We start from the raw sequence: 20,234 nt of genomic DNA on the forward strand, positions 1-20,234 counted from the left end.
TTTTGAATTTGAAATTATAAATGAGGTACAGCTTTTAGCACTATAGGTTGAATACTAAAAAATATATTGTTGATACATGGTAAATTTTCATAAAATTCAAAGACAAACAATTTAAGTTTTTTAACATAAATACCAATAAGCTATTTACCTACTAAGCCACGACTGATGCCATAAAAAAAACAATGTTCTAAAATTATTTGTTTAACTGGGATAAAAATTAATATTCACATACAAAAATAATATCAAATACTACAGTTACAAAAACAAAATGTTTTGTTGAAATAATGTAAGCACGGGGAATTACAGCAAAAGGACAAGTTAATGATACTCCGTAAGGCGAAAGGCAGAAAAAGTAAAGATGGAACCTGCATACATGTGTTTCTGCTTCAAAGCAAGGCAACCAGAAACCCAAACGAAAGAGCGAAGAAAAAATAAGGGATCACGAACAGGAGGAACGACCAATTTGTGTAATCAGCTCTAATACATCCGGTCTTGGAGCATACTTGTGTGATACAACCTCAACCCAATTCAATATAGTTTTAAAGAAAGACTGCTGAAAGAAGCACACAAAATGAAACGAAGAAGTATAATATCCTTCAAACTCCGATATAATAATAATAATGATAATAATAATAATACTTCTTTATTTGCTCAGGGGAGACATTAATGTATCAGAGTTTTACCTACATAACATAGCAAACAAAAAACTTACATTTTGTTCACAATCAAAAGGCATCTAAAATTTTATACAGATATGAAAGTATAATATTCGATAAATTTTGATAGACTAGGTTAAAGACTATTGTAGAATTCGTCCAATGAGTCCAACGGATCTCCAAAATTAGGTTTTTCGTTACTTGCTTAAATCTATTTAAATGTAGTTGTTTCGTGGTTTCGGGTATTGCATTAAAATTTTTTATCGCATTAGTCATATAGCCCTTATGGGTTAGACTAAGCCGGTGTTGTGGAAGTAAGAGATTTCCCCCATGTCTAGTGTCATACATATAGGTGCCTACTATTTACTGTGCTAAATCTAAAAGAGTGTGTTCTAGCAAACATCAGACATTGGTGGATGTATAAGCCAGGCATTGTCATGATTTTTAAATTTTTGAATAAAGGTCTACAACTATCTGTTGGTTTTTTGTTTTCTAGAATTCTGAGTGCCGATTTTTGCAACTTAAATGCTCTCTGCCAGTCAGCCGAGTTATCCCAAAATAACTGTCCATATGACAACTTTGATTGAAAAAGTTCTATATACGCCGCTCTGGAGGCGCCAATTGAACAATTCTGCGCAACAGAAAAAGAACCGACGAGAGTTTTATTGCCAAATCTATTATATGGCTCTTCCATGATAATTTATTATCTAGATAAACAACCAGAAATTTGATCGCGTCTATTCTCTGATGTCTTTCCCTTAAAGAGAAATTAACCACCTCTGTTTTATTTAAATTCAAACATAGATTATTGTCAGCAAACCTTGCTTTTAACTTGTGAAGTGTTGCACTAGTTCCATTCTGTAGGGAAATCAGATCTGAATGTCGACTGAGAAGAGTTGTGTCATCCACATATTGTACAGACGTCACCTCTGAGAAGTGGGCGGGTTATTCATTTACATAAAGTAAAAACAGAAGAGGAACAAAGATTGATCCCTGAGGCACCCCTGCTGTTATTGGAAGTATGGAGGATGTTCTTCCTCCACAAGTCACCATCTGCTGACGCTCACAAAGGTAGGACTGGATAAGTTCCAGGCAAATACCCCGGCTACCATAAAAATCCAACTTGCTCAACAAAATAATATGCGAAATACAGTCGAACGCTTTTAAGAGGTCGCAGAAAACTGCACCCACTGTCTTGCCCCCCTCAAATGCATCAACCAGGTAGTCTACCATTACCCTGAGTGCACCAGCAGTGGAGCTTCCTTTTCGAAAGCCAAACTGCGCTGGTGAAAGTAAATTAGGTTTATCAAAATAAGATATGAGACGTTGGTTTAGACAGAGCTCAATGGGCTTGGATAATATCGGTATTATTGATATGGGTCGATGATTTCCTGGATCATCCATATTACCCTTTTTAAATATAGGAACAACTTTACTTATTTTAAGCGTTTGTGGAAATGTACCAGATGAGAAACATTTGTTTATTATTAGAGATAGTGGCAGGGCCAAACCATTTGCAAGTTGTTTCAATATTTTATTGCTCAAACCAAAGATGTCTTGAGCAGAACTACCACTTAAACTTTTTAAAAGATCAATGACCTCTATTTCGGTAACTGGTGAGAGAAATACCGTTGAATTGTTATGTACATATTTTGCTGTAAACTGTACAGGGTCATTAGATTTTTGCAGTGTATTTGTAATTGAGTCAGCTATATTCACAAAGAATTTATTAAACTCAGCGAGAGCTAGATTACATTTCGAATTACTAGAATCATTATTTTTTGTTTCTTTAATGATGTTCCAGATGGTTTTGGATTTGTTATGACTATTTCGTATTTTGTTTGTATAATTGTTGGTTAATTTGGGTTGCAGCGTGAAAATATAATGCGTGAAAAAACTTTAGGATTTGTTTATTCAATTTTAAAAGAGAAAACCCCAGTCTTCGATCAGCCACGTGCAAGTGGCGTGAGGTTAGTCAAAAAAAAAGGTTAGATTAGATAAGTAACAACGACGCGTGGTCTTCCTACGCCGCTAATCGTCTGTCTCCTTCTCTTCACTATCGCGAGGGGAATCACTCTCCGACGCAGGCGGACCAATCAGCAGATAGCATTTTAACGCGCGGCGCCCTCAACAACCGGTTACGAAACTACGCGTTACGGGGTGCGCACAACAACTGTTTATTTACGAGGAACATTTGCAAAGTTCGCTAACATACCGCCGCCCTTGGAAGTTCCCGATAACTTTCAATATATCTAAACTTAAAATACCAATATAAAGAACCTCAATTCGAGACTGGGGGTACAATGATACAAAAGCTTAGAACTAATATAGGCTTAAATAATAGTACAAAATCAGTAATAGTCATAAAGTTAAGTGCAAAATTTCTAGCATATGACCTTACCAACAAAATTTCAAATAACAGAGAAATTTATAAATTATATTAGGCATTCTGTGCGGATTAAAAATAAATTGACATGTTTTATTTCACATGAAGAAAAGCATAAACATACTCAATAAAACAAATAAAATTTTACATACTTCATGTAGAAATAACAATTAAATAGGAGAAAGATAGAAATTAATATATTAAAAGCAAAAGAGAAAAGACAAAAGTGGACTGTATATGGGTTATAGTTTAACATATCACTCTTTTACTTGCAGAATAAAAATTAAAAATTATACATAATTATTTCTACTTACATAATAGTTAATATAATGACAGTTTTGCAGTAAGCAAAGGTATACATAGCGTTAATAACGTCAATTCAGGGTATTATTATAACCGACCTGGGCACATTTAATAGGTAGCGGGCACAATTTATTTACTGCACGTTTGACGACACCATTGTTTGTACGAACACTTACTACACGCACAGTACTGTCACTGCCAGGATGTAGCTCGATGATTCGTTTAATTAAAGGTTTTCCTTTTAGTGGCCAAAACTGTTGCCTTACAAAGGATAGGGTTGTTTGACTACCGGGATGTAAGTTTTTGACATGTTCGTGGGTAACAACTAGCTCGGTGAACGGATGGTTATGAGGAAGTACAATAGGGTGTTTATAGTCAAAGTCTATATTCGCATGACTTAATCGACCACCTACTCGTAGAATTTTAGAGCGGTCGAGAAAAGGATTAAGCGTGCTAAGTTTACTTCTGGCTTTAACACCACGGTTGTGTTCCAATTCAAATATTTCTTCAGGAAATCTATCAGCTTGGATAAGCTTAATAAGGCAAGAAGTACTCTGGGAAATTTCATTTGGTGACAAATGTCCAGTAATTCTTTGAGCTTTGTTTTTTAGGTTATGAAGGAATCTTCGACAATATGCTACAACATTAATTAGCTTGGGGTACGAAGAAAATCTTGAACAAATATTGGTGACAAAGTCAATATTTGGGTTTGCGATAAAAACAAAGGATTTTGGGTTAATTTCAGGGATTTCGGATATTTCACGGGCTTGACGCGCAAAATTTGAGATATGTTTGCCTGTGGGCCAATACTTTTCTGGTTTTTTTAAGTATTGAGGTCCATGCCACCAAAGGATATTATTTTTGAGATCAGTAGGAGTCATGCCCCGCGATATAATATCAGCAGGATTCTGAGATGAAACAATATGGTACCAATTGCCTGCATCAGATAGTTGCTGAATTTCGGCAATTCTATTACACACAAATGTTTTTAAGCTGCGAGGTTCTAAGCTTAACCAGCACAGTACTATAGAGGAATCGGTCCAATAGAAAATTTCCGATATGGGATAATTAAGAATCTTAGTAACCTTTTTTACAAGTTTTACGAGCAACAGAGCGCCACAGAGTTCCAACCTGGGTAAAGAAACAGCTTTGAGGGGGGCTACACGAGATTTTCCACAAAGTAAGTTGCAGTGGATATTTCCATCTGCATCTTCGGAACGGACATACATGCATGCACCATAAGCGTTTATTGACGCATCAGAAAACCCATGTATTTGAACCCTTAGAGGATTTTTAATTGTAACTTGTCTAGGTATATTAAAGGTATTCGCTTTTGCAAGCTGATTAGAAAAATTCAACCAGATTTTGTGAAAATCACTGGGAACAGGTTCATCCCAAGATATTTTAAGTAGCCATAGTTTTTGTATTAGAATTTTTCCTTGTATTATTATAGGTCCTAAAAGACCCAGTGGGTCAAATATTGTTGATATTGCGGCAAGAATGGAGCGTTTAGTCACTAAGACATCAGGTATATTTTTTAGATTTGACGAGTATACAAATTGGTCCTTTGGAGAATTCCATGAAATTCCTAATGTTTTACTGCTTGATCCCTCATTAATTACATACTCTATAGACCCATTGTCAGGAATATCAGATAATACAGTGGGGTTATTAGAAGCAAGTTTTCTAAGTTCGAAACCGTATTCTTGAAAAATCGAAATTAAATTGGATTTTATTTTTACGAGTTCATTCAGATCATTACTTCCTGTGAGGGCGTCATCAACGTAAAAATCATGGGCTATGATACGACTTTCATTGGGAAATGAGGTTTTTTTGTCAAGGGATACTTGCTTTAAACATCTAGTAGATAAAAATGAAGCACTTGCAGTACCGTAAGTTACGGTGTTTAATTGGAAGTGTTGTAAATCACTATCGGGAGAGCCCCTCCAGACTATCCGTTGAAAATTTCTCTCACAGGGTTTCACCAAAATTTGCCTGTACATTTTGGCAAGATCTCCTGTAAGAACGTAATTATGTTCACGAAATCTGATGATGATAGAAAACAGATCCATTTGAATAGTGGGGCCGACCATAAGGGAGTCATTTAGAGATATACCTGTGGTCGATTTGGCTGAGGCATCAAATACCACTCTCAATTTAGTGGTGGTACTATCCTGCTTTTCCACAGCATGATGAGGCAGATAGTATGTAGGCACCGAGGCGGAATCCTTAGTGATATCAACCTTTGACATATGGCCTAAAAGCTCATATTCTTGAATAAATTGAGAGTAGGAACTATGAAATTCCTTATTCTTTAGAAATTTCCTTTCTATAGCAAAAAATCTTTTTTCTGCTATTTCCCGAGAAGAACCTATTTGGGAAATATTCTTCTTAAAAGGAAGACTGACTTCAAAACGACCTGAAGTAGTACGAGAAACCGTTTCAACAAAATGAGATTCGCAGTCAAGTTCTTCTTGTGATAATTTATTGGGTTCGTGAATAGGTTCCTCTATATGCCAGAATTTCTCAAGACAATTTTTTAATTCAATATCAAAATTTTTATTGAGAGAAAAACAGGATATAGGTTTACAAAATTGATCTTGATGAGCTGATATGGGTCCGGAGACAACCCATCCTAATAGTGTATTTTGGAGAATTGGATTATTCTTTCCGAGTCTTATTTGGCCAGAAACTAATAGTTCATAGAATATACTAGCACCCAGAAGTATGTCTATCTCAGAAGGTTGATAGAATGTTGGATCTGCTAGCTGAACGTCATGTGGAATGGGAAATTTAGAAATATCAATAACCTGCTGAGGACATTCTTCTGTAATTTTATCGATTACTAGGGCAGAGATTTTAAATTTATAGTTTAGATTTAAATCTTGAAAAGTCAACATGGTTCTTTTATTTATATAAGTTGTCCCTTGATTAATACCACATACGGGTATGTTAATCTTTTCCCATTTGAGGCTTAGCTTATCGAATAAACTTCTAGATATAAAATTGGACTGAGACCCGCTATCCAAGAGAGCTCTGCAAGGAATGCGTGTCTGGTGCCCATCATACACTTGAATTAAAACAGTAGATAGCAATATAAAGTTATTCGAGCTTGAATTAGCACAGGCTAAACTATAGTTGGTTATGGGATTATTTTGACATTCTTCTTGGTGGAATACCGGAGTATTTCTTGAATTATCTGGCAATACATTTAAGGAAGATGGCTGATGAGGTGATGAAGTACTATTTCTATCAAATATATCTTGATTAGAATTTACAATTCTTGAGTTGCAAAGTGAATTGCTAGAATGAGGATTGGGCAAAGTTGAATTGATGTCATTTGGATTTGCACCTGGGTTCACCCTTAACTGAGTGTATAAGGCTGTTTGAGGAGATTGATTGTTACTGGCTTGCCTAACTAAATCAGATTTAGGATTTACAGCAACTTCGAAAGTTCTAGGACTTCCAAGCTGATGCAGCAAGGAATGGTGGTTGCGTTTGCAAGTCCTACAGAAATGCTTCGATTTGCAATTCATGTTAAGATGACCTGGACGCAGGCAGTTAGTGCACAGTTTGAGTCGTTTGGCCTCACTATACCGATCATTTATGGATAAATCTATAAACTTTTTACAACTATAAACAAAATGATTAGCCTTACATAATGGACAAACATTTTCAAAAGCTGGATGGGCAAATGTTTTGTGTATAGAAACATGCTTGGAGGATTGTGACTCGTGTTTATTATAGATCTTGAAGTCAATAGACTCTAATAAATAACACCTCTCAGTAAGAAAGTTAGTGAGATCTAAAATGGTAGGGTTCTCCATATTCTTAGATGTAATTTCCCATTCTCTGCGGGTAATTTGACTTAGTTTGGAGGATAAGAGATAAATTAAAATAGTATCCCAGTGGATCACTTTTTCACCTAAGTTTTCAAGGCATCGAAAATGCTTTTGAAAGCTATCCAAGAATTTGCGTAAGCTTGAATGATTTTCCTCTTTAATCATGGGTAGGTTAAAAATTGCTTTGATATGGGAATGTGTAATTGCTTTTTTGTTTTGATATCTATCTTTAAGAAGTTTCCATGCTATGGTATAGTTATCATCACTGGCAGTGAGTGAACTGATGACTTGAGCAGCATCACCTCTTAAAGCAGATTGCAAATAGTAGAATTTTTGAACCTTGGGAAGGCTAGGATTTTTATCTATTATGGATTCAAATGTCTCAAAGAATTGAGTCCAGGATTCATAAGACCCTGAAAATTCAGGAATTGATATAGGTGGGAGCTTAGTCATAAGTGTAGTTACATTATTTATAGGTTCTGAGCTTAATGGAATGTTCTCGGGTATGGGAACACTTAAGGGAGTGAAGCTTTGAAGCATGAAGGTGGCTTTGGATATAATGGAAAAATATTTTTCTTCGAAATCTGCTCGCACATCATCCTGATCTTCTGCCTCAGGAAGATCATACCTCAGATGAATATCTTCAATGCCTGACTGAATTTTTTCAAATTCATTGAGACTAGTTTTAGCAGCTTGTAACCGGGTTTCAATTTGAACTTTTATATCTGGTGAGCTTAGGGTTTCGGTAGATGCATCTAAAAATCTTTGAAATCGGGTAAGAGATGCCTTAAGATGACCTCTTTTTGATGTCAAAAACTTTATTTCACCTTTAGCTTTAACTAAAATCTGTTCTGCAGTTAATTCTTCAGCCATTGTTTACTACGAGTAATGTTGTATATTTATTTATAAATATTATACTTACAAAAGCGCAAAAAGGTTCAACTTTAGAGGCTAAAAATTAATATTGAGCTGGTCATATACACGCTTGACTGAATTTAATAGCGTAAAATCAATTGGTTAAGGTTATACTTTATTTCAATAATAATAAAGCGCATAAAAGACTACAAATAAATGAGAAAACGAGAGCAAAATCAATTGGAATTTCATTTAAATTGAGCAAGCCTTTGATTTCTCGGGTTTATTTAGGGTTAAAAGATTAAAATTCGGGTAAAATGTAACAAAACAAAAAGCACCAAGTAGGTATTGGGCCTGGTATGTAAAGTCTACAAGCAACAGGTTTGCTTTTAGGTTTAACTTGAAATCAAATACAATGTGATTCAAATTTTGGGTAAAAATCTCAGCTTATAACCCTAGGATTACGTTTAGGTTTCGAGACTCGACTTAGACGGCGAAGGTTGGCTTTATTTAAATGATTTGGTTAACTAACCTCTTAGGTATCTGCTGGCTGCTTCTCAAGTTTTCACTTTCACTACTTTTTCCACTGGCACATCGACTTTTAAACGTATTTGTACGTTTTCATTCGACTCGAAGGATCAAAATGTTGGTTAATTTGGGTTGCAGCGTGAAAATATAATGCGTGAAAAAACTTTAGGATTTGTTTATTCAATTTTAAAAGAGAAAACCCCAGTCTTCGATCAGCCACGTGCAAGTGGCGTGAGGTTAGTCAAAAAAAAAGGTTAGATTAGATAAGTAACAACGACGCGTGGTCTTCCTACGCCGCTAATCGTCTGTCTCCTTCTCTTCACTATCGCGAGGGGAATCACTCTCCGACGCAGGCGGACCAATCAGCAGATAGCATTTTAACGCGCGGCGCCCTCAACAACCGGTTACGAAACTACGCGTTACGGGGTGCGCACAACAACTGTTTATTTACGAGGAACATTTGCAAAGTTCGCTAACAATAATACGAGTGTCTCGCTTGTTTTATTTTAGTTTTATATTCCTTTATGCGAATTTTTAGCCATTCTGAGAGATCTAGAGTACTGTTATGTTTATTTAAGGTAGAAAAGAAGTTTAAGTTATCTCTCAATCTCTTCAGTTCATTATTAAACCATTTTTTTCTTTATTTTTGGTGAGAATTGTTTTAGTTTTTTTGGGAATATGAAAGTCTATAATAGACATTAGAACATTGAGAAATATTTCAAAAGAATTGTCAACGTTTCAATTATCAAGTACCAACAACTAGTCAACGTTTAGTAATGAAGTAACACAGCGAGAAAATCTCTCTCCACAATACGGTCTGAACTCTAAGACCGTTGAGTGGGTGTTTTCAGTACTTTCATTTATTGATTCATATGTATTAGTAATAGCCATATGATCTGACATTTAAGTGTCCCATAGAGTACATTTACAATTAATTGCACAATTTGTTATGCAATTATCAAGGCAACTACTTTTTGTGGCTTTTGAGATTCTAGTTGCGCTATTTACCAGGAATTTAAAGTCATATGTGCTGACAAGTTGGGTGAACTCGGCTGAAATGAGGTTATCCGCTAGTAGATCTATATTAAAATCACCATAATTAAAGGTATGTTTGCGTCTATGGAATAAGAAATTTAGAACTGTATCAAGACTCTGAAAGAACACTTCCAGTTTACTTGATGGAGATCTGTAGACGCTCAAAACTACAACCTGCAAGGCTTCAATCTCAGTCGCAACGACTTCAAAGTGTGTCTCTATTGACATGTTGTCTATAGTTGTTGTATATATATATTATTTTATAATAAAGTAGATAGGAGAAACTTATATAAATACGGTAACTTTAATCATTTCAAGGATTGAATAGGTTCAGAAACATGATCAATCTTCATTAAAGCAAAAATAAATCTACAACCTTTATTCTGTATGCGCTGCAAGAGATATTGTCCCTGCTGATCTAAACATGGAAAATATACTACTAAATTATACTGAATAATTGGGAGAACTTCAGGAAGCTTTTTCCTAGTTTTAAAGTTTAGGATAGACTCATTTGAAAACTACTCAAAACGAAAAAGGAGCCACACTGAAATATAAGCTATTTCATAAGCTTAGATTCCACGTATTTTGTAATTAAACGAAAATAAAATTTTACAATCACAATGTATAAACTTCAGCCTTATTCGTAGAGTTCTGAACACTTTTTTTTTGTCTGGATATCCTCAGAAAAAAATTTAGACATTTTAATGTTAAGAATTCCTTATCAGCGCATATAAAATTTGCTTCAGTTTTTATCATTTTTTGTTAAAAGAGGGAATACTGATGTGCTAGGTAAAGGAATACGCTGTAGAGTGTACCTAAATGAAGTTGCAATCACTAAGGCCGTAACATTAATTGAGGAAGGTTATTCCAGAAGAAGAGTCGCAGAAATTCTGAATGTGAGTCGGGTTGCTATAAACAGAGTATGGATTCGGTATTTAATTTATAGCATTATCAGAAGAAGGCCCTATACTCAACATCAAAGGGCCACAGCACCTCGAGAAGACCGTTTATTAAGTCTGTGGGCGATAAAGGAACGAACCACTATTGCACGAGTGTTTTAAAATTAGTTTAGCAGCCACAACGGGAATCAGAATTTCTGATCAAACAGTACGTAACAGACTTCATCAGTCTCAATTGCATGCTAGGAGGCTGGTTAGAGTGCCGTTTAACAGCAGAGCATCGAAGAGCTCGAAGAATTCTGACAATACCACAATGGAGTATTGTTTTATTTACGGATGAGTCCAGATTCTGCTTACATCACAACGATGAACTTCGGGTATGGCGACGAACAGGTGAGCGGTATTTCCACTCTGCTGTGCAAGAAACTGTTTGGTTTGGCGGAGGGTCTATTATGTTACGAGCTGGTATATGTTTAAATGGGCATACCGACTTAATGGTAATTGCAAACGGTTTCTTAACGGCATTACGTTACTTAGAGGAAATTTTAACACCACACATGATTCCTTTTGCGGATAATATGGGAGCAGATTTCAATTTACAACACGAGAATGCTAGGCCACGCGTGGCTAGATAACAACAATTTTTTTTTAATGACCATAATATTGAAGTTATGGCATGACCGACTAACAGGCCAGATCTGAATCATATCGAACATCTGTGGGATACATTGGGATGAAGTTTATTGGAGCGGCAGCCTATGCAAACCATACACCAACTTGACGAACTTCTTGTTCAAGAATGGGAACAACCACCCCAAAAGTTGATCAGAAATTTGATTAAGAGCATGCCCAGTTGTTGTGCTGAAGTTATCAGAGCCAGAGGAGCGCATACTCACTACTAAGCTATTGTTCGGCCCAAAATCTTCACGATGTCAGAAAAGGCATTTGAACATTGGAATATTCTTTAGTTTAGTTAGTTATTAATAGCTGTCGATAGAATATTTTTTTAACTATTCATTTTATCTTTGAAATTCCAAAATTTATTTTTATACAAGTTTGACTTTAGCTTTAACTGTTTTCTCAAAATTTGTTCTGAAAGAGAGAATGACACATTTTTTTATACGCATTACGACACTAACGATGGAAAACAACACTTTTTTTGATCACTTAGTAACAAAAAATCAATAGCTGTAAGAACCATAATAAAATAATAGTAGTAAAAACAAGTACTATCAATCCCTGATGCTTATCTCATTTAAAATTTTTCTTACAAGTAAAAACTTGGCCATGATTTATTTATGCTTTGTTGTGTGACGTATATCAATTATAATGTTTACTTTCATTTATGTTAAATAAATGCCTTGGAAACTGTTTTTTGGCTTCAAGCATTTAGGCGGAAAGTTTGCCTAATAACCGACATTCTGCGATAATTTTGAGCAAATTAAAAGAACCATTCGATCATTACCTTGTCAATGGGCACAAATTCAAGCAGCAGAAAACGAGATTTTTTTCGGTTATTTATGCTCTTCACTGATGAATGTACGTTCGACAGAAATGGTTTTATGAACCGACATATCTTTCATTTTTACGACACAGAAAATTCCCACCGAGTTTTTGTTAATAATTTTCAACACATCAGATGAAGCATCATGTTTGGCATGGAATACTATATCATTTTGTCATTGGTCCACACTTTTTTGAAAATCGTGTAACTGGAGAAGTTTTCTAAATTTCTTAAGAGAGGATTTTCCACGCTTGACCCAACATCTTCCCGACTTTGTAAGGCATTAAATGTGCCTACAGTTGGATGGTGCACCAGCTCACTTCAGTGCAAATATCAGGGAACATATCACGCCCCAATTTGGTAATACTCTACGCTTCTAATATACTCTGATAGTTTTTAAGTAAAATTAAACGTTGTACTGTCTATGAAAAACTCTCATTCTTCCTTTAAGAACAAACTTTGAGAAAAACGGTTAGAGAAATATTGAAAACTTTCTTCCAAAGGAGAGTCTTCAACCCAAACCGTATGAAATTGGGAAAAAGGAATCGAAGTCATTATACTTCAAACTAGTTTGTTGATCAACGCGTTGGACGAGTTCGTCAAAATGGTTCGTTAGTAGATAAATCAGCTCTCGTCGAAAACGTTGCTGCTGTTGCTCAAAATGTGCCTGAACATCCATCCACCTCAACTCGTCATCCTTCTCAGAAATTAAAGATTTCTCGCACTTCTCTGAATTTTGCATAAAGACCTACAAAACCCAATTGGTGTAATCATTGAAGCCCAACAATTGAAAAAATACTGAAAAATTGGGTTGATAGAATGTAAGGCTAGTTGTGGCAGCCACGTGAATGACAATATTTTTCATTCTTAAACACAGGGTGTCTTAAAAAGGCTATACATAAAATCCTAGGACATATTTATGAGATCAAAATAAGCCAATTTAAAGCAACTTATCTTAGTCCAAAGTTGCTTCGTTTCTTAGTTATGGGGTGTTAAATTTTAAAAATAAAAATTGATTTTATTTAATTTTTTTAACATTTTTGACATATACTTTGAAAATTGGTTCCTAAGGGTTTTTTGGTATGAGGAACTCAGAAATGAGTATATTTTTACTGTGGCCGATAGAGCGCGCTCCATATTGCACTGATGGTGATAATGTAAAATGGTCATAACTTTTTTGCAAGTTTGGTTTTTATTTTTCTTGTAAATGAAACAATTTCCCTAACGTTGTTGAGTAAAAAAGGTACTCTTGTTAGAAGCCGCTAAAATTAATCGTTCCCAAGATATTTCAACTTTTAGTCTTTCGTACTCCACCAAAATATTTTTTTTTAAGTTCTTAGTTTTAGTAAGGAAATTCAGTCATTAATTAGTGCTAAATGATGGAGAATTTTCGTTATAACCCATATGTTCGGAAGAAAAAAGCATTGTTTGATTTGGTACGATAAGTGCTTATTAATGAGAATTTGCTAATGCGAAAATAATTAAATTGTTTTAATCTTGTTAGTAAAAATTAAACTTCTAATTTGTTAAAAGGTCTGAAAGATACAGTTTTGCAGAAATCATACGGATATGTTATTAGTTTTTGGATATTGTGAAGGAAATAACCAGGAAAGTGTTAGGGTATATGGGCAAAGCTTTCGAAATCGGCGTATACCAAATCATCAAACATTTGCTGCTACTAAGAGACGCCTTTGCGAAACCAGTAGTGTTACTCCTGTAACTGTCAATTATGGACGGCACTGCATGATAAGAACTCCTCAGATGGAGGATGAAAATTTGCAAAGAATCCATGAAGATCTTACATTAAGCACCAGACGCTTAGGTTTAGAAGTAGGAGCATCTACGGATGTGGTTCAACGAACATTGAAAGGACAGCCTTTTTATCTATACCACATCCAAGAGGTACAAGACCTTTTGCGTATGAATTTTGAACAACGTTTGGGCTTCTGTCAATTTGTCAATGAAAACAAACAGCAAAATTTAAATTTTGGTAAGCAAATTTTGTTTACCGATGAAGCATGCCTTACTAGAAGTGGTGTAACCAATTTTTATAATGAACATGTTTACGCTGATAAGAATTCCAAGGCTTAAGTAACTCATTTTCAACATGATCTTAGGGTCAATGTGTGGGCGGGCATCATTTGTAATTTTATAATCAGTCCTGTAATTTTACCACTAAGGCTAACTGGTGTGAATTATTTAGAACATTTATAAAATACGTTGCCAGATTTATTAGAAGAATGGCCATTACAACTTCGGCAAAATATGTGGTTCATGCATGATGGTGCTTAACTGGATTTCACTTTAAATGTTCGGAATTATTTGCATCAACAATATCATGATAGGTGGATTGGAAGAGGAAATGACGCTCCTGTAAACTGACCACTACGCTCACTGGACTCGACTCCGTTAGATAATTTTTATGGGGGTATTTAAAAACGATGGTGTACTCTAGAGCAATTATGGACGAGGATTCAAAATGCAGCCAACATACTAAAGAATGATGAGGGGTTGATGCAAAGAGTACTTTGTAACTTTACTATGTGTATTCATGTTGACGGAGGTCATTTTGAACAATTGTTAAAAATATATAATAATCAAAATTACTTTAAATAAATTATTGCTTCTCATTAAATTATAAAAATCTTCCTGCAAACTTTAAAAGTAACAACACAAAAAATTTAATTGCAATTTTTTATTATTCCGGTGCGGCATCAAAAACTAAACGACGAAATATCTTTGGTAACGGTTAATTCTAGCGGGTTCTAACAAGAGTAGCTTTTTTACTCAAAAGCGTTAGGGAAATGGTTTCGTTTGTTTAAAAAAAATAAAAACCAGACTTGCAAAAAAGTTAGGGTCATTTTACACCAGTGCAGTATGGAGCGCCCTCTATCGGCCAGAGTAAAATATGCCCATTTTCGAATTTTTCATACCAAAAAATCCCTAGGTACCAATTTTAAAAGTGGTATGGCGCAAAATGTTTAAAAAAATTAAGTAAGAAACTTCGATCTTTCCAATAAAACCGAAATTTTGAAAAAATAATCACTAGTTTATTTTTTACAAACGATTTAAATTCCAAATCTTAACTGGCCCACCCTGTATAAATGAATGCTTTATAGCTTAAAAATTACAAACCATACATGCATGAAGGTAAGAACGCATAAAAAAATAATATGCAATATACTGGAAGTATATATATAGATAAGTATAGCGATATTCATTTAACCATCAGCGCAAAAGCATACTCTAATATATGTTATATGAATACGCCTTTTTATTCGCCTTTTTAATAGATCATACATAAAAGAAAATGTAAAATTCTTATTCAACCCAAGGTCGCCTGGTGTTAGATTATAACGATTAATATTCATACTGACTTGCCTTAGGCGCTAAAAACGTTATGGTTTGAAGTAGATAACGCTATAAAAATGGTTTTGTGTTGTATACAAAATATTAATTTAATTACTTTAGCACGTATAAAAAAATTGTAATAAGGATATTTAGGTACTTGTTGGCAATTTTTTTAAGTAAAATTGATCCAGGATGTATTCTTATGAATATAAGTTCTGTATGAAAGATTTAAAAAATGTAAACCATCTTATTCATTTCTCTAAATAAGTTTTATAAGCAATATACACGTTGATAAAGAAGTTTTTACTACACATAAATCTTTTCCAGAACGGACACATGTTAGAGAAAGGAAAAAAATATGCAAAAACAAAAAAGTTTTTTCATCATTCTGCTGTAAAAATGGGACAAAAGGTCTGAAGCATGTAAAGGCTCTTTTTAAACTTAAAAGCGGATCAACATTAATTAAAGCTACCACATAGCGCTATTTACTTTGCCGTTTGATTTTTAAAATTTTATAATTAGTTCGTGAAATTAAGCGGTAAGTATTTTTTTCGGGCATCTGTACCAGACCGAACTAAAATATTTCATTTTAAAACGATCCTCCTTGATTATATAAATGCTAAAATTTGCGGGTATAAAACTGGAGCGAAACAGTTTTCCGCATTTCTCAATGGTATTTTGTAATTTCATTTTCTAATACTTTACATATTTCTTCCATTAAAAAAACTTTTAAATGCGTTCCAGGATTTATTTAATATTTCCGGAATGACGTGTATTATTTATTTATTTTTATTTCTGGGTTTTACACAACACCCATACTGCAAACACCCATAGGGTATTTTTTCTGACCAAATTACTATATTCTTTAAACCTACCAAATATATTAATAAAACTGGACTACTTACCGTTAGAACACACTGATGACTAGGAGAAATGAAGTCCAAGCCTCTTTGCCCTACTCCGCTAAAACATTTCTTGATATTTTGCATGAATTTCCTCCGTATAGCTTTTAAAGAATAAACACATAAGGCAGAGTTATTTGAGGGTTTGTTTTGAATAACGTGGTCACTCTCACTAAAAACCGCAAATAATACATCATCCTGTGCTGTGATGCCTAGATCAGAAGCTAAGTCAGAACCGGCTTTTCCGACGTAAGCAGCTTGAACTAAGTTATATTTTTTCCCCTCATTATCGCTCTTAGCCGGAATTGCACAATCTATGGGTATCTCCGTATACGAATAATAGTTTTCATCATCGTGACAAACACGAACGAGTTTACTAATAAACTGACTAGAAGTTGTATGTTTCATTTGAGTTGTAAGAAAGTAACTAAAACCCTCAGATGCAAATCCGTACACATAAGTTATGGGGTATCGTTCTCTAGCTAAAGAGTTCACAAACATTCTGGTACCAGTTGTAACTGCCGTTTGTGCTATCGCGAACATTTTGTCTTTATCTAGGGACCTAGAACTCACGGCTGGAACTTCAGATCGATAAGATCCCAAAGTGAAGGTGACACCAACATACATGACCTGTGAAACTGGAGGGTTTGGTGGACCAGGAGCAATAAATGCTATTGTGGATGCAGTTGCATTATTAGGCACCACAGCCTCTCGGATTTCTATCGCCCCATCAGAGATATTGTGCAAATTTCTCACAGTGCAAATTCCCTGAAATAGACTACCACAAGCAATCAATCTCGTCGTAGTGTAATCGATTACCAATGCCTTATTTACATTATCAGTCAACTTCTTGTTCTTTGTATTACATTCCAGCACTGAGCAATCGTCTGAGTCCATCTTAGGGCCAGTTTGTTCTGACACACTTAGCTCGAGATCAGGAGACAGCTGATAAAGCCTATTAACCGCGCCGATATATACTCGTCCTGTATTCTTATCAACTACCAGATGGTTGAAGACTATAGCATCTTTATCGTGAAACGTCCGAACGATGTCCGTCGGCGTGGCAGCAGCGATCCCGTGAGCGATTGCTGCCACCATCATAAAACAAGTCACCAGCCACGATCGCATCATTGCCGGTGACAGTTTCTACAGCAGTTTCACGTCATTTGGAACTGAAACAAAAAAAAAACTGTTACAAAGAGCTGATAAATTAGAAAAGAGGAAATTAATTTTACTTAATTATCTTAGAGCTATTCCCAAAAAAAACATTTATAAATATTTATGAGTATTAAGAGTACATATATTTTATATGATTTATAGCTACGCTAACATAAAAAAAAATATTTTTGTTTTTAGAGGTTCTTCAACATCTAATATTTTAGCAGTGAAATTTTAATACATCTGTTGATATCTAAATAAATGATCCAATATCACTACTCTCAACAGGAGAGTTTGATACTAAAAGGAAAATCCAATGAGGGTACTTATTTAGTTATTATATCTGTGCGCTAAGAAATATATGCAATGAAACGATAAATATAATACAGAATTAATATCTATAATGGATTTATTTTTTTTATATCTATTAAATATAAATTATTTATTAAATGTATAAACAAATACTTAGTTTAAACTGATGAGTTTTTACTTAAATTAAAATTAAATATCATAGACTAAAATTTTGTCAGGACGTGGTTTTAATTATTATGCCTTGTTCTGGTTATTTTAATAAAAATAAAAAATATCTCGGTAACCGCAAGTATCTCATTAAAATACATTTCTTTACGATACGGTTTTAACTTTCTACTTTATAATTACGCGCATATACCTTGCTCTACTATTTTTGATTTACGTACTTTCGCTTGACTTTTTTACGACAATAGAAGCAATATTAAAAAAAAAAACAAAACCCAGTGTTAAGAGATTGTGATTATTATCTAAACGTGTAAAAGTAATATATTTTGACATATTATAATTATCTACATTTCTCTTTCTCGAATGGTTTGGCATATGGTGTAACATGGTAAAGAAAATGCTCTTGACCTTTAAAATAATATGATGAATTATTTTTACTAAAACAAATGTATCAAGTCATAAAAATGAATGAAATTGTGCTTTCTATACTTAAAAAAATGCACTTATTTAGCCAGAAACCACAGTTCATGTGCACTTAATATGATTACCGAAAGTATCGGTGTCAAAGATGAGTATTTACATGTATACACTCAAAAAAATCAATATGATAACAATTAACGTTATATTTTTTAAGAAGTATACATATATTTGTATCGCCACAGTCTTTCCAAGGTTAACTTCGGCTGATTAGCCTTCATTATAACCACATTAAATTACAGCCTGCAGCGAATATGATTGCTGCATTTTTAGACCTAGATAATAAATGAAATTAATTTCTTGAAAGAATAATTTTCTTCTAGTCTAAGTGAGCCGATCGTTATTCCCAGTAAATAACATGCTCAAATATTTTAATAACTGTGTAGGCAGTTATAAGGTTTTAATCCTTGACTAGCTTAAAAGTAGTAGATTAGATGGATGTATTAATATAAAGAGAAAATTAAATTCGTCTATAAACTAGATCAGGAATAATGACAAAACCATTTACTATTACGTGGCTAAATGTGCTAGATATGTATTTCTATTGATACCAAGCTTCTTTAAAAAATAAGAATAGGCTAAACTAAAATTTATCAGAATTATTTTGTATAATAGGCACAGTTAATGTTCTTTCGTTACCTCTCAAGGGATGGAAAAATAGTAAATGTTTACCGAGTAGAACAGAATTAAGCTTGCAGCGTTGAAAGTTACTTCAAGGAATATAAAGAGCTAGCCAACTTGAGCTACTTGAATACAATTTTTAGCTTTCATTTAGTATTGTAAAGTTTCACGTCAAATGCTATCAATCTGGCCATTTTCTTCCGTGGATCATATAAGCATATTCAGAAATGTAGATTCAATCCACACAGAGTTTTATCAACCTCGAATAATGCTTAACGGATATTCATGGTATAACATAATTATTATAAAAAAAATCCAGAAGGAAGATATACAAATTAAATTGGATCAACTTCATGAGTTACAGGAGTAGATTATTAAGGTATAAATCAAGGATTTTTGAACCTGCCCTAAGAAGTTTATAAGATTTTTATTAGTATTAACCGATTACTATCATATGATTTAATACCATTTATAATGCTTTTAATAAATCTGAAGATTCGTTACCAGAAAGTACATCAATCAGAATTTTATGTTGTGGTGTATATTTTATAGCCACTGTTATATCCAGGCAAGCTAGTCGTTATGTTTTACCTGAGTTTTACTATGTCAAGGTTTGCTTACAAAACGCCATTATTGTTTAGGTAACCAGGATCCTATGACAAGCAAGATTAAACTTTAATTTCTGCCGATTAGTTTTTTGAAAAAAAAAAGGAAAGTTCTCCGCTAATCTCTTATATTTAACATTGAACGAATACATCAGTTTATTATACAGGATGGCCATTTGAAAACGAAACAGAACCTATTTTGGGTCCCTCAGAACATTTGCGAAAAAATCCTCGAACCCGTCAATTTTTGATTCAAGGGGGAAGCATTTTTTTGCTAGTTTCGCCCCCCTGAGGACAAAGCCCTAGCGGGGGTGACAAGAGCTCCCAAAATTTTAAATGGAACGGGGGGTCGAGTGATACCTTATTTTGAACGTATTTTTAAGTGGATTATAACCCTAAAGTTTTAAATCGTTACTATTTGCCTAGTCGATACAGGGGCTAATAAAAGTTACAAAAAAATGTTAAAAAGTATAATTTTAAATAAAGGGCCTAAAGATAAAAAATCAAGGAAGTAAATGTTCAAAATGTTGGCCTTCGACTTCCATATAATAACACAGGTTTTGTTCAAACCTTTCCCGTACATTTTGCAAAATTTCTGGGGTGATTTGACGACATTCATCAATTATTCTTTGTCG

The 20,234-nt window shown here is 34.2% G+C and overlaps 2 protein-coding genes across 5 annotated transcripts in view; both read right to left on the bottom strand.

The window, feature by feature from the left end:
• LOC126748496 (plexin-A4) overlaps positions 1-20,234 on the bottom strand; it is a 536,890-nt gene that overhangs the window by 403,857 nt on the left and 112,799 nt on the right. For all 4 annotated transcript variants that reach the window (XM_050457763.1, XM_050457764.1, XM_050457765.1 and 1 more), the window contains exon 2: positions 16,265-17,433. In XM_050457763.1, the coding sequence (XP_050313720.1) occupies positions 16,265-17,392 (1,128 nt within the window). In that variant the 5' untranslated portion in view covers positions 17,393-17,433. The remainder of the gene's footprint in view (positions 1-16,264; positions 17,434-20,234) is intronic.
• Positions 2,550-9,041, bottom strand: LOC126748497 (uncharacterized). Its single transcript, XM_050457766.1, has 2 exons — positions 8,575-9,041; positions 2,550-8,497 (listed from the first exon to the last, which is right to left on the bottom strand). Exon 2 carries the CDS (start codon positions 8,058-8,060, stop codon positions 3,417-3,419), a length of 4,644 nt encoding a protein of 1,547 aa, XP_050313723.1. The 5' UTR covers positions 8,061-8,497; positions 8,575-9,041; the 3' UTR covers positions 2,550-3,416.

Source organism: Anthonomus grandis, chromosome 22 (genome assembly GCF_022605725.1).
Source record: "Anthonomus grandis grandis chromosome 22, icAntGran1.3, whole genome shotgun sequence".
NCBI lineage: Eukaryota > Metazoa > Arthropoda > Insecta > Coleoptera > Curculionidae > Anthonomus > Anthonomus grandis.